General features: G+C 40.2%; 1 protein-coding gene across 2 annotated transcripts in view; it reads right to left on the bottom strand.

The window, feature by feature from the left end:
- The window catches only part of arhgef9a (Cdc42 guanine nucleotide exchange factor (GEF) 9a), a 340120-nt gene that overhangs the window by 286194 nt on the left and 30341 nt on the right, over window positions 1-23585 (bottom strand). For both annotated transcript variants that reach the window (XM_072595281.1, XM_072595280.1), the window contains exons 3-4: window positions 19340-19696; window positions 10481-10625 (exon numbers count right to left, since the gene is read on the bottom strand). In XM_072595281.1, coding sequence (XP_072451382.1) covers window positions 10481-10625; window positions 19340-19696 — 502 coding nt within the window. The remainder of the gene's footprint in view (window positions 1-10480; window positions 10626-19339; window positions 19697-23585) is intronic.

Genomic DNA, 23585 nt, shown 5'->3' with positions numbered 1-23585 from the left:
GGCGCAAGACTGCTAAGTGAGCAAACTTGGGCTGACAAGCGGCAAGTAACATTTGTACCATACAAATACTAGGAAATAACTATCTCCAATAACAATCAAACCACTGTCCCTTGACGTTCAATGGTGTTACCATCACTGAATCCCCCACTGTCAACATCATTGTGGGGGTTACCATTGAGCAGAAACTCAATGGAACTCACCACATAAACACAATGGCTACAAGCGCAGATCAGAGGTTAAGAATACTATAGTGAGTAACTCACCTTCTGACTCATTCAAGCCTGTCCGCCATCTACAAAGTAGAAGTCAGGAATGTAATGGAATACTTTGCACTTGCCCAATGATTACAGCTCTAACAACACTCAAGGAGCTCGCCACAATCCAGGACAAAGCATGTTATTGGCATGACATCCACAAGCATCCATTCCCTCCACCACTTGTAGGTAGCAGCAGTGTGTACTACCTCCAAGATATACTGCAGAAATTCACCAAAGATCCTTCGAAAGCACCTTTCAAACCCAGACCTCTTTCATCTGAAAGAACAAGGACAGCAGATACCATCCCTTCACATAGCCACTCACCATCCTGAATTGGGAATATATCACCCTGCCTTCACTGTCGCTGGATCAAAATCTTGGAATTCCCTCTTTAGTGGCCATGTAGCTTAACCTACAGCACTTGCACTGCAACGGTTCAAGAAGGCAGCTCAACCACCTTCTTGAGGACAACCTGCAGTGGGAATAAATGCTGGCCAGCCAGCAATGCTCATGTCCCACGAGTGAATGAAAAAAGAACAGCTCTGAAATACAGCTTCACCCAATCCATGAGCTGAATATCCATCAATGCACATAGTGTCTTTGCAGCAGCATTTAAATGCAAATTGCCAGTGCACATAGAAGTACATTCTTAATGTGCAGAAGCAGCCTGTGCATGGATTATAGAGATGCAATGAGGTTCCTGAGTGCTTAGTAAGTATTGGATGTCAGCCCCTATGGACACAGGACAAGATCATGTCATCCCATGGAGTGCCCTCTGAGTGTCCAGGATGGCAGCCTGCAGGAGCAAATGGTGAGCTGGAGTGAGCAGATCCCCACTGTGATATTCATGCTTGGAATTGTGGACATCTTGTTTCCCTGCAGTGGGTGATAGGATAGGATGCTGCACATGAATGAGGTGAGGTTTGCGGTTAGCAAAGTTGGCAATAAGCAATAATGTTTATTAATAGGCTTCTAGCAGCTACCTAATGGAAGTCCCATCTCAGCATATCGAATGGAGTTTAATGCATACTTTATCATTACCCCTTTCAGAATCAAACACTTTATGCAACAAGATTCAAGCAGTAAAGTCAAACCCAAGCTACTAGTGAAGAACTATTGAGTTATGTCAAGCAAAACTAAGTGTGACAAATGCTGATATTTTTATACTTCCTCCAGCAGAATTAAATTGCTGTATGACTGATGAACAGCTGAGCTAAAAAAGGCATTAAGAACACATTCAAATCACATCAGAACTGGCTGACGGAATTCAACGTGGACAATTCAGTAAAGCAGCAAAGCATGCATTTACATAGCACCTTTAATGAATGCCCCAAGGTGCTTCAGATCAGCCTTCCCAGACAAACTTTGACACCAAACCACATAGGACATATAAGGACAGGTGGCTAAACCCTTCGCTAAAGAACTGTTATAAAGAAGGAGAATGAGTAATGACAAAGAGAGGCGGAGAGAGGGAATGTCAGAGTTTCAGGCCTGGGCAACAGAATCATGGGCCCATTAAGAACTAAATAATTTAAATTAGGGATTCACAGAGGCACAGAATTGAAGCAGCAACCTTGGAGGGTCAGAATGCTGGTGGCATTATAAAGATTTGCAGGGGAAATGACATGGAAAGATTTGTATACAAGGATGAGCATTTTTAAATTGTTTTAATTGTTAAATACACAGGTGACCAAGCAAAGGGCTTTATTAAATCACTCAAACTGATGTTGAGAATGATTTTAAAAACCATGACATGGTAATCAAACTTGTTTTAGGTGTTTCAACATCAAGAAAATATGGCTTATGGAAGGTCTAAAGATAGGCAGCATATTTATTAAGTCTGTGGTGCTGGAAAAGCACAGCTGGTCACAGCAGCATCCGAGAAGCAGAAGAGTCAACATTCAAGCATAAGCTGTTCATCCGGAATGCTCGAAACACCAACTCTCCTGTTCCTCAGATGCTGCCTTTTAGATGCTGCACCACACTTTTAGACTCTAATCTCCAGCAGCTGCAGTCCTCACTTTCTCCTATCTATTAAATCTGCCTGTTCTAAATATGAACTCAACTATGTACACTGCATGACACATCTGTAGGTGCAATCAAAAACAGACTGGATACCTTAATATCAAGCACAAGAGAAAGGATAATGAGCTTGATAATAGACGTCAACACAAACCACTCATTAGGGAGAACTGCCAGGATTTCCTGACTATCCACTGACCGTGCAGGAATTTAAGCAGCCCATGTTAAACAAGTAGAGATTCAGGATTGAAGGAGAGCACTCAGCTGACCCATATTTCGTCTTTAAGTTCTTCTGTGCATGAACATTGAAGCCTGAAGCCATTGAACAATTTTTATGCACATTAGACACAAAACATTTGAGAAAATATAACCATTGACGTTAATCCATTTTTAATGCCAATCATTCAGATGTCTTAAAGATATATTCAAAAATAAATAACATTTAATTTAGCTCTCTGCAGAGAAACTTTAACTTGCATAAAGATTATCATTAGTAGTGTCAACATTTGTGAGCTTGAATTTACAATCTATTCAGAACTGGCACAAATTCAGGAGATTTGCACAAGCTGCCCTTTCGTATGGAGGCAGAAAGATATTAATGTGTGCCAGAAATAAGTCAAGCAAAATGTTTTGGCCCCATATTTGCAGCAGCCTGCAATGGTCACCTTAGGAACCATAAGTTAGACTACTCTGTAGCAAATCCAATCAGTTGGTTCACTAATATTGTGTCAAGGTCTAACTGGGAACAGGACACAGGCTTAAGTATTGAAATATAGTTCCCATCGGTTTCAGGTAAGAATGTTGATCGACTATTTCAAACCCCACTCAAAAACTGTAATTTCATGGAAGAGAGCTTGGTTGAGCTGCCAATGTACAGAATGTGTTTCTCAACATAAACAAGGGTTCAGGCATATGTAAAATCTCTCACCTTCTACCAAAATGGTTTTATTTAGTAAGTTTAATAATATTGTGGAAATGAAGGTAATAATTTAATGGGCGAAAGTGAGGACTGCAGATGCTGGAGATCAGATTCAAGATTAGAGTGGTGCTGGAAAAGCACAGCAGGTCAGGCAGCATCCAAGGAGCAGGAATATCAATGTTCAGGCAAAAGCCCTTCATCATTTCCTGAGCAAATGATGTGCTTTTCCAGCACCACTCTAATCTTGACTCTGAAAGTAATTTAATATCCTATTGATACATGTCAAACTGTAATTTCAATTGTAGTGTTTTTTCTGTACCTAACATTTGTACTTGTGGTATCTAAATGAGCCATGAGCAGTTTAGTATATATAATGAGAACAGAACAGATTAGGATGTTAACTGGCAAAGTACTCATGGAGAAATACTGATGGAAGCAATATATATTTCGAACAACATATTATCACAATAACAATGTGTGCAGCTTTAAGGCTGCTTGTGTTATCCTGTGGCTGTTATTTTAATTTATGAACGACGCAGGGAAGTCACTAGCTAGGATACGATTTGGAGATGTTGGTGTTGGACTGGGGTGTATAAAGTTAAAAAGCACACAACACTAGGTTATAGTTCAACAGGTTTAATTTGAAGCAATAGCTTTAGGTTGTGGAGGACACAACTGTAAGACACAGAACTTTTGCTATAAATTCTGTGTCTTAGAATTGTGTCCTCCACAACCACCTGATGAGGGAGCTGCACTCCGAAAGCTAGTGCTTCCAATTAAACCTGTTGGACTATAACCTGGTGTTGTGTGATTTTTAACTAGCTAGGTCATCACTCATTGTTAATCTCTAATTGCCTTTAACAAGGTGATAGAGAATCATCACAGTTTGTATGAAGTTGCACTGACAGTTTGGAGCTCTAGGATTTTGACTCAGTAACAATGAAGGAATGATAATCTGTTTCCTGGTGGGGTTAGTATGTGACTTGAAAGGGAATCCAGAAGTGTTAATACCATTTACATGCTACCCTTGTCTTTCTATGTTCCTGTACATTAACACAATGCAGCTTTGGGTGAACAAGAGTAACAGAGCATCACAAGCAAATTGATTTTAGTCCACAAGAGAGAGTTGTGCAACCATTTTGAGTCAGTTCTTGACTTGTTGCTTTTGGTTCACTTATTTCTGCCACACATTAACACTGCCTCCATACAAAACCGTAGCTTGTGCAACTTTTGGGGGGGTTCATGCCCAGTGTTGACCTAGTCTGCTGTGATGTTGTATTCTTACTGGATTGCATAGAACTGTCAGAATATATTTTTCAATGTGTTTATTGTGTGTTGAAAGGTCAAGCATCTCCAGTGTCTTGTAAAACAGACCATTTAATTGCCCAATGAACAAAGCTCTCTAAGTAACAAAGCAGATCTACATAGCACATCTTTGTTGCCAAAGCTCAAAACAACATTTAGCTCGCAATATAGATATTGCTGCCAGCCATAAATCATGCTCTGCCATTATTAGTGGTATCCGTAGCAACCAAGTTAACTTGACAGAGTATTTTGGACTGATGTTCTTGCCATTTTAAAAAGGAGTTTTGTTTTTAAAGTCATTGCATGAGTATTTCATAATCACTAGTACAATCACACCTTCATGTGGTAATTACAAATTAGAAAGGACATTCGGCTCATCTATTCAACTTTCCTAGCATTTTCCAATTGTATGATCAATCTATTTCTTACACATTATCAGGATTTGAGATCCCAGGCTCAGTCTGGAGGTTTATTCCACACGGTGATCATTTCTTTTGCTCAAACATTCCTGATATCTGTCCTGAAATAACCCTTTTCCATTTGAACTTGTGGCCCCAGTTCAACTTTCAGAATTTAATTTAAAGTCACATATTGTATAATATTATGGATTTTTATTGCACTGCCTCCAGTGTTTGACAATCTCTTTTGTTTCCTGGCAACCAGAACAGGATGCAGTATTTTACATGCAATCTGACTACTTTTCAATCACACACTTCTCCCTTATATTCTATTATTTTGTCTGTGTTAGTCTTTTTGAATAAAGATGTAATTTTAGCATAAGTATGTACAGTCTTTAACTGTCCATTATTCATTAATAGATCCTCCTGCATTAAACAATTTCACAGGATGTGATATTTATGACAAGAAGAGGAGAAAATCATTTAGCTCATTGATTTTTCCCAGTCAGATTGTCAGCAATGGCAGCTTTTTATCTTTTCAGCTTCAATTCCCTACACACTCTCCATGACATAATGCCTAACTACACAAATTACCATTTATATTCCCTGTAAACACTTTTACTGGCTTTGCATCTCTGGCCTTCTGAGGCAACATGCTTTACAATCATAAGTCTCTGTGCAAAGATTTTCTTGAACATGTTTAACTTGAATTCTGAAGCACTATTCCCTTCCAAATTTCATATAAAAAGCATTGTTCCACGTTTACTCTCAATTGTTTTATTATTTTAAAAAAACCTAACTCCAATTATCATAGAATTCCTCCAACGTGGAAGTAGGCCATTTGGCCCATCAAGCCTACACTAACCCTCAGAAGAGCATCCCAACCCAGATCCACTTCATCCCTGTGACTCCATCACTAAACCACACATCCCTGGCCAATCTACCTAACCTACACATCTTTGAACTGCGGGAGGAAACTTACACAGACACAGGGAGAACATGCAAACTCCACACAGTCAGTCACCCAAGGGTAGAATTGAACTCAGGTCCCTGGTGCTGTAAGGCAGCAGTGCTAATTACTGAGCCACTATGCTGCCATTTATTTTCATTATTTAAACTTCTTCTCTTTGAGCAGATGCTAAATGTACTGAGTTTCTGATTCATGTAAGATATCCTGCTTGTTTTACATAGTTAATAGAAAAAAAGGATTAAAGGTACAGAAGCTTCACTATTTTGAGAGAAAACACCAAAAATTTGACTAAAAGGTGGAATTTCCAGAAGTATGTTAACAATGAAGAGAGAAATGGAGTGGTGAAAGGGTTTAGAGGAGTAACTGTTCAGAATAAGATTCTGCCACAAATAGTAATAAAACATATATTTTATGAGTGTCTTTGCATTACCATACATACCAGATGAGCCTCCAATTTGTGACAAGCAGACCCCAGATGAAGTTCCCCTAGTTATCACAGCTTTAGGCAATATCGCCCAAATTGTCAAGCTCGTGGTTGCAGAGGGATGAACTGGTTTCCTTTTTTTAACTTGTCCCTTCAGTTGTGCAATTGTTTGGATATAGTTGACAGCCCTGTCCACTGCATTGAGGTGGGGGGGGGGAGAGGGGGGGGGGGGGGAGGGGGGTGGTGGTGGGGGGGGGGAGTCCTTGACTGAGGAAGAAAGAGGCACATCAAAAACACTGCTGTGAAAGATAACATCATTGAAACAGATGGAATAGAGATTGAGAATCTGGAGAATGGAATGGTGTCCTTCTAGGAAAAAGAGTATGATGAAGAGTAGTCAGGATAGCTGTGGCAGTCCCAACAAAGAGTCATATTGGATGCAAAATGTTAGCTCTACCACCCTCTCCACAGGTGCTGCCAGTTGAATTTCCCCAACACTTTCTGGTTTTATTTCAGAACTTCAGCATCCACAGTACTTTTATAGCTGATGTAATCAGTTGCCTTATAATGAACGTACAATAGTAGCCTATCTCTGCAAATTATGACAAAGAAGTCAAGGAAGGGAAGGGAATTGCCAGACTATGTGAAGTGTAAGAAGGATAGAAATTTGAATGAAAATTGATGAATTCCATTGGTGGTCCAGTGGTGGTTTGAAGAGATGCCAGCTGTGTCCCAGCAGCAGGCTCCTTCAAGCAAATGGGAAATCCTGCCAAGAAAAGGCTGAGGGTCCCACACCCCCTCAGGCACTCTGTTTACAAGACACAGACGCAAGATTGCAGGCAGACCAGGCCCAGGAGAGACCTAAATGAGTTTTTCCATAAAAAGGACAACCAACACAGTTCCAAATCCAGAGGCAATATGAGTGACATAACATAGGAGTGTCTGATGTCAGGAAGATCACTGTCATGGGTCACTGTGACATGTTGCATGCAAATATCAAGTTTGGTTCACTACGTAAATAGGTAAAAACAATGACTGCAGATGCTGGAAACCAGATTATGGATTAGAGTGGTGCTGGAAAAGCACAGCAATTCAGGCAGCATCCAAGGAGCAGGAAAATTGACGTTTCGGGCAAAAGCCCTTCATTAGGAATAGAGAGCCCTATTCCTGATGAAGGGCTTTTGCCCGAAACGTTGATTTTCCTGCTCCTCGGATGCTGCCTCACTACATAAGTAAACTCATTCTTTGTTACTGTGGGATGAACTATCAATATAACATTATACTAAACATTAGAAACAATTTGTTAACAAAATAATAACTTCTCCTCAGTAACAGGGTAGACAGTTTCATGTTGTAGCAGTAAGATTGAAAGGGCTGGCCTCACAGTTGCCTTCCCCCTTGCCAATGCAATCTTGTTCATTCACAGCCATATAATTAGACTCAGAGATCCCTTGAATCCACCTGCTGAACATTTACTGGATCAGATTGTCCCTCGCCATGGTGGCTCCTGAATGGACCTTCTGCATCTTTTCACTTCCATGGTCACTCAAAGCACCTCAGGTGGCAGAGGCTCTCCCTCTGTGACCCCTATCTCACGTTCTGCTCATCCTCCCCCTCTGAAGTCATCAGACCTTCCCCTCTCTCCAGCTCTTCAAGCGTCCCTCTCCTATGCAGTGTTTTATGAAGTGTGCAGCAGATCGCACCTGTTTGTTGAGAGATCTTGTCAACAAATGGGCATCATTATCATGCATTTGGGGGCAGTTCATGGTGGTCATGGAGAGACTAGGAGCCATCATCCCAAGGCATAACTCTTCTCTCCTAAACTTTATCCATAGACATAGCGGTGATGGCAGGGTGGGTTTGGCACAGGATGGAAAAGCAATGGAAGGCTTGACTAGCAGAGAATCTATACACCAGGTGAGTTTACAGGGAAGCAGGCATAAACATTCCAGATGATTTTACTGTGGTTACAGATCAGTTGTACCTCTGTGGAGTGGTACACTTTCCTGTCAATGAACCCCTTGGTCTGTCAGTTAATGCTTTGATGAGCACACGAGTATAAGTAAGAGTCTGTAATCATGGGAACCAGGTCACGGTGACAAATCTAAGGACTCTCTGAGACTGGGAATTCCATTGATGAAGAATTTGAAGTGGTTTCCAGCCTCAGCAAAGAGATTGCCTGTGATCATTATGATGGAAGGGTGTGCAGCCAACTGTGAATTTTTACCAAAGACTGCAGCTGAGCCCTGAGCTGTGCTGGGGCGCAACATTCAAGCCCCAGTTACCTTGACTTCCTCTGGCAGGGCATGGCTGTGAGGACATGAGGTGTGAGCTCCTCATTGCTGATGACACAGAAGTCTGTGATCATCACCCAGGAGAGATAGAGTCTCCTTCAATATTATCTTTTTGACAAATCAAAGTGGCTTCTCCTTTTCCAGTATATCCTGCACTCTGGTTCATCTACCTATAAAACAAAGAACTGCAGGTGCTGGAGATTTGGCTCATCTGTTCTTCTCCCTCATGGCCCTGCCTGTGCAGCAGTGAACTCCTGAGGGTGACAGAGATTTCCTCACTTTTCTAGTTGCTGCTGTGATGCCTCAATGACTTCAAGGTGTGATGGGGTTGGCCTGTTTCTAGATGCACCCTTCCTGTTACCCAGGCTCAAGTAGCCTGATTCAGTGCCCTGATACCTGGCAATGCCAATCCTGTTTTTAGCTGTTGATATGCCAGGGGCTAACCCTTGCACTTCCAGCCTTCAGTGATGAGCTTCTGTGGCTTTTCAGTATGTGCAGTGAGACCTTTCAGCCAGTATGCATAGTTCCAATAAATTTTCAAAGGCTTTCCTTGTCTGCTGACATAACCCTGTTACTGTTAATGGCTCCACGAGCTGCATGGGATTAGTGAAGCCTTTTGATTAACTGAAGCTTTGGTAGGCATGGGTCTGGTTTAACCTTTCCCACACTGTGTACAAAACTCAATACCCTGTATCAAAAACGCAGGCAGGATTTCTGAACATACTCCTCTGCTACCATTTATGTTGCCATCCCACCCTCATTCTGCCCTGATGTACAATGATACAGTTTTAACAGCACGGAAAGAGATTTTTCGGCCCATTGTGCATATGCCAGTTATCAAGCATCGATCTATTCTAATCTAATTTTCTAGCATTTAGACTTTAGTCTTGCATTCTGTGCTGTTTCAAGTGCCCAGCCTCTACATCCTTTTAGGTGGTGGGTTTGAGATACCTACCATCTTTTGGATGAAAAAGCTTTTCTTTAAAACCCCTCTAAACCCTTGGTTCTTACCTTAAAATTGTGCCCGCTAGTTATTAACCCTTCTACTAAAAAGAAAGTGTTTCCCTACCTACCCAACCTATGCCCCTGAGCCTTCTGTGTGCTTGGAATGGCACATCTGGCACAACACCTTTGGAATAGCTGAAGACAAAATGTTTTTGGAATAGGTACAGCTAATTCTGGTCACCCTTCTATAGGAAGGATATTGTTAAACTTGAGAGATTACAGAAAAGATTTACATGGATGATGCTGGGAGTGGAGAGTTTGAGGACTGGAAGAGGCTGATTAGGCTGGGTTTTTTTTCTCTGATATTTCAGAGGCTGAGGGATGACTTATTAGAAATTTATAAAATCATGACGGGCATGGATAAGGTGAATAGCCAAGTTCTTTTTCCTAGGTCAGAGGAGTCCAAAACTAGAGAACGTAGGTTTAAGATGAGAGGGAAAAGATTCAAAAAGGGGCTAAGGAATGGATGGTGCATGTGTGGAATGTACTGCCTGAGGAAGTGGTGGAGGTGGGTACAATTACAACATTTAAAAGGCATCTGGTTGGGTATATGAGTAGGAAGAGCTCAGATGGATTTGGGCCAAGTGCTGGCAAATAGGAATAGGTCAAATTGGAACATCTGGTCAGGGTGGATGAGTTGGACTGAAGGGTCTGTTTCCACTCTGAATGACTTTATGATTCTATGACTCTATAACCCAAGTTGGATATATATGGTGATGTAATAGTTGATGCAGTAGAAGTAGAAGGGATGTGACTGCTGCTTTGGAAATTTGTATCTACAGTGAGTGTACTGTCCTTGATTCCAACTATATTTGGATCTCTTATGTAACTGAACAGCACTTTCTGGAAAATAACGGATAAACGTATAAGGTACATTCTTGCCCACCTGTCATTACCAACATATGGCTTTTCCAGCCGACTTGATCAAGCCCTATCGGTGTGCTCTGCGACAAGACGAGTGGTCGATTCCTGTCGGATACTGCTCTGAAAGGAGGAACTTGGTTTGGTGGTGGTGGGCGGCAACTTGCTGGCTAGAAATTGAAAGAAAGAATTAAAAGCATGTGTGATAGTAAAAAACATGGTTAAAATAGGTTGTAAATATCCCAAACTGAGACTAGTAATACAAATATCATTCCAGTATACCATCCCAGGATAGGAAAGTGGTTTTATCCCTGGGCTATTAATCCAGAGACCCATGAATGTTTTGAGAACTGGGGTTCAAATGTTGCCATGGTGGATTTTGTTTATTTTTAAATTTGGAATTAAAAGTCCAGTGATGACCATGAAATCATTGTCTATTGTCAGAAAAAGCCATCTGGTTCACTAATGTCCTTCAGGTAAGAAAACTACCATCCTTACCTGATTGTGGCCTACATGTGACTCCAAGCCTAATCCAGTGATTGACTCTTAACTGCCCTCTGGGCAATTAGGGATGGGTAGTGAATGTTGGCCCTACCAGTGAAGCCCGCAGCCCATGAATGAATGAAAAAAAAACTCTATCTCACATCCAGAATATGAACTGTTCAAAAAACCCTCTCTTTTAGTAACTCTTTTGACAGTCTGAAAGCTAACACCAACTCCACAAATCAAAGATTAGTTTAAAAAGAAAAACTTTAACAAAGACTTGTATATAATTCATACTCGGAACCTCACAGAATTGAATAATGAAGAAACACTGAATAAATGGGTAGGATAGGGCAGGGGGTGTTGGGGGATGGCGGGGAGGTGGAGGTGATGGAATTTGTTAGTATTCAACAGTTGGCATGAATCCTTGCATCAAACCAAGTAAATGTATTGAAATCTGTAATCAGTGTTGGACATTGTGACTTGTTTAAGAGACTGGTGAGCTCCTCACAGCTACTGTGCATCACCAGGCTGCTAGTCAACAAAGTGGACATCAGCTTTCAGCAGTTGCGATACCAGCACTGACCTTCATGCATTTTAAAAGGAGAGTTCAGCAATCGGGAGAAAGCATGCAAAATCTGGCAAAAGTATCTGCGACTGCTTTTCCATCTGTTGCACTGCAATCTTTTCACAAAATTTATGAGGTTGTTGACTTGCTTGCTGAACTGATGAACTGTTTGATCACAGATTTTCGATGTGTATGGATTGAAGTGATAACCAATGAAGGGCACAAGCTTGACTGGGATAACGTATCCATCTTAGGACAAGCCAAATAGATGCATACAAGGGAATTCCTGGAAGCCTGGCACTCAAACCGGAACTCCACTCACAAACATATAGAGTTAGACCCCACATACCAACCACTAAGAAACAGAACCAGCAACTAAACCAGAAATGACACCACCAACCCCAGCAGACACAGATACATAAATAACAAGCGGGACAGAATTCACCAGAGACTTCACCACTGATGATATTACCTAGAATGGTGATGAAACGTCTGCAAACAAACTTACCAGGCCATCCACAACCTGAACTACAACTCTTCTCAAATACTCTGAACAAAGTTTTATCTTTTGATGGTGGTCTTCAACAGTCCATGCACGGACTCCTGGTTAGGTACCTCACAGACTTTATAGTACTAAATGTGCAAGCTGTGGCATCACCTAGGACAAAGTGCCCAATTTCAGGGAGGAGTCCATTACAGCCATTAGACCCTATTTACACAGGACTTCACTGGAACCTTTACCAGTATAGTAACTGTGGTATAATATGGTTCATATAAGTCATGACGATGTAAATGATTGCACAACTCTGACATTAGTAACAAAGGACACCAGCTCCTGTAATGTGAGGACAAAGTTCTTAAGTATTAATTTGTAACTAAGGTTATTTGGTAATGTGCTAGGTACAGATGTAAATAAATTAATGCTATGGTGCAAAAGGCATTGGAAAGCTTCATTTAGTGATGAGCAAGCAGCCTCAGGATATTGTGTGTACAGATACCCATAGACCAGAGATCCTCCAGGCAGCTTTCTCAATGTACAGAGAGCAAATAAAGTACAAAGTAAGCATTACCTACTTGCCCCATCCAGAGACGTTTACCTGAAGCAATTAAAGCTAAAAGCATTTCAGGAGAAATTGCTGACATGTAACCAACCAAAATTGTGCAGTCTATTTTTAGTAAGATCAAATTGAAGAATCATAAATATCATTTTGCACATTACTCTGAAGGATAATTTCATCATAACATGTTTTAAAGTGTAATTCAGCACCGTATGAGATGATTATAGTTGCTTTTCTCAGTTGGGGCTGGAGACTGACGCATACTGCCATGATAACATTTGATTATGTAAGCAAGAGGTTTTGATGTGTTAGGATGCCATGAGTTGTGTGTTATTCAGACTACTGGTGGTAAACAAACCGCTCACAAGCAGAAAAGATTATTATGTTTTTTTTATTAAGTCCAGTTCTCTGCAAATAGGAGAACTACTAATTTTACTAGTATACATTTTTATTTTCAATTTGCCTGTTACAATCTCCCCACTGAAGTTATTTACAATTTACTCTGTTCATTTCAATTGCACAAAATAGAATTAAAATTGTACTGCACATTATTGGTAAAGACAGACTTAGTTGCATCAAATGAATTGCCGTGAACCTGATTACAAGGATGCTGCAATTCACAAAGCAAAATCATCATGGGATTGTCACCAGTTTTGCAGTATACCTTCATTTTATTTATAGAAATGACATTTTTGATGTGAGAAATTTGTAAGCGATTGCTTCTGAATTTTGTTGATGAGCAATAAACGAGTTTCTGCAAATATTTGCCAGAATTGCGTTTCAGAAATGAAATGTAAATGGCAGTTTAATCACAGTAGGACAATAACCTTTTCTTGTGTATTTGCAATTAGGTGCAATTAACAATTAGTTCTTGCTTCTGTCTCTCAAGTAAGGAAATGGAATTAAACTTCCATCTTTATACTGATGTAGAATACATTATACAGTCAGTTCTGCTACAATGCAGTAGATCCATTCTTGTGCTATCCCGTGTTATAAGAAAATTATGTAATAACAGCACCATTTAAAATAATGGGACTGGAATTTGTGTTATAACCAATACATGCTTTAAAACTTTGCACTTTTGAAACAGTGTCCACAATTTATCAATTGTGTTATAGCGAACTTATGTTAATGAAACGTGCATTATAGCAGAATGACCTGTAATGGATTAGCCAACCATTATATACAATGTCAAGCTGAACCCTTCAAATGTAAAGGACAATTAGGTAGATGGATATTGGGTGACCAATTGTCTGCAGCCCATATATGAAAGTTGAAATTCCTGAAACCAATCAAAAGGCTAGTGGATAAAGACGTAGGGCTAAGGCCGGTCAAATCAAAACTTTCAAGTTAAAACAAAATAAAGAACTGTGGATGCTGAAAATTTGAAACAAAAGCAGAAATTGCTGGAGAAACTCAACTAGTCTGGAGCATGTGTGGACAGAAAGCAGAGTTCAAGATCAGTCCAGTGACCCTTCTTCAGAACTAATAGTAACTAGAAAAGGTGATATTTATGCTAATGACAGGGGTGAGAGGAAAGGAGAGGTGGAGACGGAGCCTGGAGAAAGAGAAAGGCTGTTCGGCAGATAAATCAATGGATAATTGTACTCCGGGGGGGAGACGGGGAAGAAAAACTGATAATAGGACCATGAGTAGGTGAAAAACTGATAATGGGGACCAAAAGTAGGTGAAAAAGGATTGGCTGTGCTGAAAGCAGCTCATATCAAAATTCAAGTTTGCCGTTAGACAGAATGTAAACATACTAACAATGGCCTCAGTGTTCCTGAGCTAGGAAGAGGAATGATTGACAGCTGTTAGCTATGCAGTGACTATTATTTGAATTACATGCATAAATTAATATCAATGAGGGCAGATTCATTTATGTCTGTGTTACTGTGTTCAAAAACATGTTAACATTAGTTGTATGGATTCACAATGAAGACAATCCAACTTGGATATAGATGCAGAAAAACTGTATTTCATGGAGGAGGAGACACTTGCTTGAAAGATATATGGGGCAAAATAATTAATGGCTTACTTTTATTCCAATTTCATTAAAGTTTAAGAGCACTGCTGAAATAATGTTAATATGGATATCTGTATCTGCAATAGGTTGTGTTGGATATTCTTTATTATTATTGTCACTTCTGAATTTTAGTCGCTTATTTCATTCTCGTTGAACTATCAATACTGTTGTGCCTAATCAATTCAAATTAAAGTGGATAGGTTATTCTGAAAAACTGTGCTTCATAAATATAGATCCTGGTTTACTTTAAATGATAATAACAACAATTTACATTTTTTTATAGTATATGTGATATTGCCAAAACATTCCAAGTCACCTCACAGGAGTGATATCACACAAAATTTGACACCCAACCATATAAATTGAAATTAAAAAAGGACAAAAACTTGATCAAAGAAGTTGTTTTTAAGTACTTAAGTGGGAAAAAAAAGAGTGCTGGAGAGCATAGGACATATGGCATTGTAATTCCAGAGCTTAGGTCCCAGTCAGCTAAAGACATTGCTAATGGAGTAATGAATTCAGTGATGTACAAGGAACCAAAATTGGAAGATATATATTTAGGAGGTAGTAGGTCTGCAGTATTAGTTACCAAATAGGGAAGTCGGAGGCAATGGAGGGATTTACCATAGCATAAGACCATAAGACATAGGAGTGGAAGCAAGGTCATTCAGCCCATTGAGTTCACTTCGCCATCCAATCAGGGCTGATGGGCATTTCATTTCCATTACCCGCACTCTCCCCGTATCCCTTAATTCCTTGCGAAATTAGGAATTTATCAATCTCTGCCTTGAAGACACCCAACCTCCCGGCCTCCACTGTATTTCATGGCAATGAATTCCACAGGCCCAACACTCTCAGGCTGAAGGAATGTCTCCTCATTTCCGTTCTAAATTGACAACCTCTAACTTTAAGGCTGTGCCCACGGGTCCAAGTCTTCCCACCTAACGGAAACAACTTCCCAGTGTCCACACTTTCTAAGCCATACATTATCTTGTAAGTTTCTATTAGATCTCCCCTCAACCTTCTAAACTCCAAGGAATACAATTCCAGGATCCTCAGCCATTCATCATATGATAGGTCTACCATTTCAGGGATCATCTGTATGAATCTCCACTGGACAGTCTCCAGTGCCAGTATGTCATTCCTGAGGTGTGGGACCCAAAATTGGACACAGTATTCTAAATGGGGCCTAATTAGAGCTTTATAAAGTCTCAGAAGCATGTTGCTGTTTTTATATTCCAACCGTCTTGAGATAAATGACAACATTATGCTTGCTTTCTTAATCATGGTCTCAACCTGCAAATCAATTTTAAGACAATCCTGGACTAGCACTCCCAGATCCCTTTGTACTTTGGCTTTATGGACTTTCTCACCATTTAAAAAATAATCCATGCCTGTATTCCTTTTTCAAAGTGCAAGACCTCACACTTGCTCACGTTGAATTTCATCAGCCATTTCTTGCACCATTCTCCTAAACTGTCTAAATCCTTCTGCAGCCTACACCTCCTCAGTACTACCTGCCTGTCCGCTTAACTTTGTATCATCAGTGAACTATGCCAGAATTCTCCCACTCCCTTCATCCAGATCATTAATATATAAAGTGAACAGCTGCGGCTCCAACACTGAACCCTGCAGGACCCCACTTGTCACCAGCTGCCATTCCAGAAAAGAACCTTTTATCCCAACTCTCTGTCTACTGTCAAACAGTCAATCCCCAATCCATGCCAGTAGCACACCTCAAACACAATGGGCCCTCACCTTACTCAGCACCCTCTCGTGAGGCACTTTGTCTAGATAGATAGCATCCACTGGGTTACCCTGGTCTAACCTACTTGTTACCTATTCAAAGAATTCTAACAGATTTGTCAGGCACGACCTCCCCTTATTAAATGCATGCTGACTTGTTTTAATCTGATCCTGCACTTCCAAGAATTTAGAAATCTCATCCTTTATGATGGATTCTAGAATTTTACCTACAACCGAGGTTAGGGTAATTGGCCTATAATTTTATATCTTTTGTCTTGATCCTTTCTTGAACAAGGGGTTACAACAGCGATTTTCCAATCATCTGGGACTTTCCCTGATTCCAGTCATTTTTGAAAGATCACAGTCAGCGCCTCTGCTATTTCCTCAGCCACCTCTCTCAGAACTCTAGGATATAACCCATCAGGACCAGGAGATTTATCAATTTTTAGACCTTTTAGCTTGTCTAGCACTTTCTCTTTTGTAATGGCTACCATACTCAATTCTGCCCCGACTCTTCTTAATTGTTGGGATGTTTCCTCATGAAGGGCTTTTGCCCAAAACGTCAATTTCGAAGCTCCATGGATGCTGCCTGAATTGCTGTGCTCTTCTAGCACCACTAATCCAGAATCTGGTTTCCAGCATCTGCAGTCATTGTTTTTACCTTGTTACTCATGTCTTCCACAGTGAAGACTGACATAAAGTACTTATTAAGTTCTTCAGCTATTTCCTTATCTCCCAGCATCAGCCTTTCAGCATCAATTTGGAATGTCCCAATTTCTATTTTTGCCACTTGTTTGTTTCTTATTTATTGAAAGAAACTTTTACTATCACTTCTAATATTACTAGCTAGCTTGCCTTCATATTTGATCCTCTCCTTGTTTATTTCTCTCTTTGTTATCCTCTGTTTGTTTTTGTAGTCTTCCCAATCTTTTGATTTCCCAGTGCTCATGGCCATTTTATAGGCTCTCTCTTTTTCTATGATACATTTCCTGACTGTCTTTGTCAGCCATGACTGTCTAACCCCTCCCTGGATAATCTTTCTTTTCTTTGGGATGGACCTCCGTACTTGTCCTCAATTACACCCAGAAATTCCTGCCATTGTTGCTCTATTGTCTTCCCCACTCTGCTCTGCTTCCAGGCAATTTTTGTCAGTTCTTCTCTCATGCCCCTGTATTTACCTTTATTTAACTGTAACATCATGACATTCGATTTTGTTTCTCTCTTTCAAACTGCAAACTGAACTTTACCATATTATGATCGCTGCCTCCTAAGTGTTCCCTTACTTTAAGGTCTTTTATAAAGTCTGGCTCATTACATAGAAGGGCTCATGCCCTAAACGTCGATTCTCCTGCTCCTTGGATGCTGCCTGACCTGCTGCGCTTTTCCAGCAACATATTTTAAGTTCATTACATAGAACTAAGTCCAGAATAGCCTGCTCCCTTGTGTGCTCCATCACAAGCTGGTCCAAAAAAACATCCTGTAAGCATTCCATGAATTCCCTTTCTTTGGATCCACCGGCAAAATTATTCACCCAGTCCACCTGCATATTGAAGTCCCTTATGATCACCATGACCTTGCTTTTCTGACATGCCCTATCTATTTCCTAATACATCTTGCGTCCCTGGTCTTGACCACTGCTGGGAGGTTTGTCCATAACTCCCATTATGTTTTTTTTGCCTTTGTGGTCTTTGCCTCAACTCCACCCACACAGACTCCACATCATCTGACCCTACATCACTCAGTGCTATAGATTTAATCTCATTCTTAACTAACAAGGCAACCCTGCCCCCTCTGCCCACCTCCCTGTCTTTTCAGTAAGTTGTAAATCCTTGAATGTTTAACTGCCAGGCCTGAACCCCAGCAACCACATCTCTGTGGTGCCTACCACATCATCATCATTCACAATGATTTGTGCTGCTAATTCATCTGCTTTGTTACAAATACTACGAGCATTTAGATAAAATGCCTTAAATGCTAATTTTCTTATCCTCATGATTTCCAACATCTCTCATAATATATCCTAAGTTATCATTCTTTTTTGCTTCCTTCCTAGCCTGCCTTGAACGTAAACCACGCACACATGCAAATCTGCTGCTTATCTTTCTACTTGACACCATACTCCCAGTTGCTTTCCCTTTCCCTTCCCCCTCAACTCATTTTAAACAGAGTCTGCTTATGCTGACAAATGAAAATTCCATTTGACAATAGAATTACATGTCTATACTTTTTATTCTCACTTCTATCCCCTCTTTTACAAAAGAACCTGGCACATACTAAGTTTTATTCCAATAGATATCATAGTCATCTGGTGTGACCAGGTTATTATCCTTCATGCATAAAAGAATGCTAGCAATGTATTCAATATTGAAGACATATTGTTGGATCATTTTTGTCCTTTCATTCAATATCCACCAAAGCCTTCCACCATTGATCATAAAAGCAATCAGGAAAGAATGGTTTATTGATTCTCGTTAATCCTGCTGGTTTGAGGCCAACTTTTATACAACTGCTTCTGCCTTTCCCACATTTAGCACAGGTCAGGAATAAAATTTGGGAATATATAGACTGTACAAATTAAAACATCAGGGAGCAATGCATTTATTGACGACAGGGTATTTAAGGGATATTAAACGAAACTATATTCCACACCAATACTTCTTTTTTTGTTCACTATGTTAAAGTGGAGCAAGGGTGAATTTGTTCATATTTACACTCAATGCTGAAATTTATATCTAACTTATCCACATTAAAACACTAGATAGATAAAGTTTATAGACATTGTGCAAAATGAGAAGCAAAATTTACTCAGCCAACAAACTTATTCTTGCAGTTAGTTTTACTGATTTGCTGCAATATTCCAGAAACTAGACAAGAAGTTCAAACAAGAAAATCAGCTTGAAAGGAAGAAAAGTGGAGGAAAGGAATAAATAACTATGGTGCAGTCTCTCAAACATCTAACAGCAAAGTGATTGAGATAAGAACTAGTAATAAATCAAATCTTACTTGATGAAGATTGTTTGTCTTCTCACAATGTTCAATGAGAGTTGCTCCATCTATCACAGAGATTGGCCGTTGCCTAGCTCGCTTGCTTCTCAGCTTTATCTTGGAAGCTGGTGAGTAGTTGCTAGAAGTTCCAAGTGCTGCTGTGTCTGCCAGTGCTCTGGGCTTTTTACTGAAATCTGCTACTGCAAGGGAGTCTTCTGTTGGGATCGCACATTGCCAATTGCAAAGCTGACCACAATCAGATACAGGGCGTGGTAGTTTTTTGCAATTTACTTGTGTTTGTTCATTGTTCAGGTCTTCACATCTTCCAATTTCTTCATTATGAGACAGCTCATCCACATACTCCTTTGCAGTGACCTTGTGAATTTAAATTTCAATTATTATACTATATTTCTGCAAACTGCATACATGTAAAATTGCATTCGCAAATTTTAAAAAATTAACATTGACCTAATTTACACTGAGAAAGTGTTTTTTTTGACTCATTTTCTCTTCATAATTCTCTTTTCCAAAAGATACAGCTGGAAAACATACATGTTGGAAGATAGTTTGATTTGTGAAATCCCAGCAACCATTAGCAGTGAATTGTAATATTGATGGGTTAGTATTTATAAGATTTATAAGGTCTAGGAGCTGCCTTCATATTCCAATGACATGCAGGTAGTGCTTGACTTATTTAATAATTTACAGTCAGTTGATAGATAAGTTAGGCATTCTAAATCTTGTTCCAACTGGCAGTGGCACATTGCATAAATACTCCCTCCTGGTATACGATCTGGAAAAATATTGATAAGCTCATTCACACAGGGCATAACATCAATGTCATAGGAACTGTAACATTGTCAAACTACTGAGTGAGGTAATGGCTGAGATTGAGTTGGTTTGAAATGTATTGGTGAGGTAGAATGGAAATAGTTTCACTTTGCATCTGACTACAGCACCTGATATTGGCACTAAACTAAACTATTGGAGAACAGACTCATTGACAGATGGAATCTAACGAGGAACTTTTGAATTAAATCATTGGCAGGGTCTCAGATGTATTTGGCTCATATTGGAAAACCTCAAACACGCTGACCATGAAATCAATGGTTGTCTGAGAGGCCCCATGAACATCACAGGACCACACAGAATGTATGCCTTGCCCAGTAAATGGGTGAAAAGGTTGAAAGGAAATATTAGCTAAAACGAATATGATAATTGCAATGTGTGATTTACCTGCACCATTCTTCATGATGCCTGTAGCATGCACATTATGAGATGTCTGCTCACTATAATAATTGCAGTTTGCAGCCAGTTTGTTGTTGAGTGGCTGCATGACTGATTCAAGTTTGAGAATTGAGCACAAGTATCAACTAGCATGTACAACTCAAGCACTTTGGCTTGTAGGGATGCTGGGCTTCATTGTAGAACTGACTTGGAACTGGGAAAGACAGAAATATGGCACACCATTCTTAACAGAAAGTAGTCTCTAAGTGGTCTTCAACGTGGCACTGGAGGTTTTTATTCATAAAGTAGAGGCAGAGAGATCATCCATTACAGGGACCAGGCAGCTCTCCAAATTCTGAGAAAGCCATTGAGCAGATGGTAGTGAAGGTCAATGCCAAAACTGCAGCCCTGAGAACCTGGTAAAATTCACAGTCAAAGTCAGCAGTGAAGGTCTGAGCACATCTTCAGAGCCCACATTGTACCACTTTTATCACCAGCCTCACACATTGCTCGATGAATCCCAACAACCATTTCTCCCTCTCTCTCCTTTCTTTTCTTGTCAATATTGTGTGGAATCCTCTAATTGTGTCCTTTTTTTTGTACTGAGCAAACTAGCATCACAGAACAGACAATTCTAAAAGTTGCTAGGTGGCAACATTCAAATTTGTCCTGTGATAGGACAGGGCTTGTTGCAACATTTTTAATAGGTCACTCAAGACAGTTCAAGGATCACTGAAGGGGCTGTTCAAGTTAGGTGGAGAAAGTAACAGAGAAAGACTTTCACATTATGAGTGCTGATTTTTAACTATATGGCAGGGAAGGCAATTGAATCACATGGATTCTGCATGGTTACAGTGTTCAGGAAAATCCGAGGTCAGTTGAATAGTTGTGTGTAGCTAGGGGCTCAGAGTCCTTCTCTCTCTCGGAGTGAGAGAAGGAATCCCTATGCAGCTGTTGAGGTGAATTGGTTAAAAGACAAATGATCCTCACTGATTCCATGTCGCTGGGGACCCAGTGAGAAGTCAAGAGCAATTGAGTATCTCAGGGCTGTTTAAACTCAGGCAGAAATTGTTCCATGAGGTAGTAAGCAGTTAAGGGTTAGAGTCAGGGCTTAGGAAAAATCCTGGACATTATGGCGACTCACAAGTAGCCAAGTGTCACTAATAGGTCCGTTTAGCTGAGAGTGTGGGCTGAAAAGCAACTAAGCAGTATTTGCCTTTTTTGCAAGGTTTGTGAAGGTTTGTAGCTCAGGTTGAAGTTTAGGGTGTAGGTTTGCTTGCTGAGCTGTAGGTTTGATATCCAGACGTTTCATTACCTGGCTAGGGAACATCATCAGTGGTGACCTCCAAGTGAAACGAAGCTGTTGTCTCCTGCTTTCTATTTATATGTTTGTCCTGGATGGGGTTCCTGGGGTTTGTGGTGATGTCATATCCTGTTCATTTTCTGAGGGGTTGATAGATGGTATCTAGATCTATGTGTTTGTTTATGGTGTTGTGGTTGGAGTGCCAGGCCTCAAGGAATTCTCTGGCATGTTTTTGCTTAGCCTGTCCCAGGATAGATGTGTTGTCCCAGTTGAAATGGGACAGGCTAAGTAAAGACATGCCAGAGAATTCCTAGAGGCCTGGCACTCCAACCACAACACCATAAACAAACACATAGATCTAGATACCATCTATCAATCCCTCAGAAAACAAACAGGAAATGACATCACCATAAACCCCAAGAACCCCATCCAGGACAAACATATAAATAGAAAGCAGGAGACAACAACTTCGCTTCACATGGAGGTCGCCAATGATGATGTTACCTAGCCAGGTAATGAAGTGTCTGGATATCAAACCTACAGTTCAGCGAGCAAACCTACACCCTCAAGTATTTGCCTTATTCAATTGAGCAAGATTAGAGCTCAGGCAAAAGCCAGGGACATATCTAGCTTGGCAAAAGTAGGTCCTGGTGTAAAGCTGGAGTTATGCTAGTGAATAATTAGTACAAGGACTTTTCATGGACCAGGGGAGCATAGACACAGGACAGGAGAGTGATTGATTGAAACAGGGGCAAACATTTAGGAATTCCATGATGGAGTGCCTTTGAGAGGGAGTTTCAAGGACAGATTGGAAAAACCAATCCCTTGTGAGGTTTACATGAGATTTGATGTCCCATTGTGTCAATAGTGTCATAGAGAGTCATACAATTATACAGCATGGTAACATCCTTTGGTTCAACTCGTCCACACTGACTGGATATCCTAAACTGTTCTGTCTTGGGAAATTGCTGAGAAGTCTGTGGGGACCTCTCATGACAATTTGCTATTTGGTTTCTGCTGTGGGCTATTAAGTTAAACAAATAGGTACAGGTAGACAGCAGTACCTATCTGGTGAGGACAGGTGCCTGCATTTCCTTACACCAATGAAGGGGATAGTTGACACTTACAGTATGCTGCTATACAAATTTTTTGAACTAGATTCATATATTTCTTTCTAACTTCTTTTGTCCTAAACATTCATATATAAAAATCTCCTCATACATAATTTCATGTGAAATGTCAATTTTTTACTAACATCTGCTTAACATTTCTAATACTACATAAATTTACAGGGACATCATTTCATTATCATCTGAACGTCAAGTCCCCATCATTGGAGTGGTCTAGTTGTTGCAACTAAAGCTTAGCCCTTGTGACACACATTGAGATCGAATTCCAGGAGAAATTCAAAAACAGTGCAGCCTTGTAAACCTATCATTGACAGGCAACATGATCTGGATTAAAAGAATGCTTAGCATCGCAAAAATCATCATGTGCATTGAAACATATGCTTGAGCTTACTCTGTTATCAAAATGATTAAGTCACTGAAAATGAAAGCCAAAAATCTGAACTCTGATAATGCTTTATTTCCAGAGAAAATATGATTGTCAGCAAGTAATGGTGTAGAATTACCATAAATACCCACTAGATGGTGCAATAGGAATATCACCATGTTCTCTCAAGTTGTGCCTCATGAAAAGTATTATTTTCATTTTGTGTGGGAAAACTCTTCA

This window comes from Chiloscyllium punctatum, chromosome 25, assembly GCF_047496795.1.
Source record: "Chiloscyllium punctatum isolate Juve2018m chromosome 25, sChiPun1.3, whole genome shotgun sequence".
Taxonomy (NCBI): Eukaryota; Metazoa; Chordata; class Chondrichthyes; order Orectolobiformes; family Hemiscylliidae; genus Chiloscyllium; species Chiloscyllium punctatum.
This window is presented reverse-complemented; position numbering and strand designations above follow the sequence as displayed.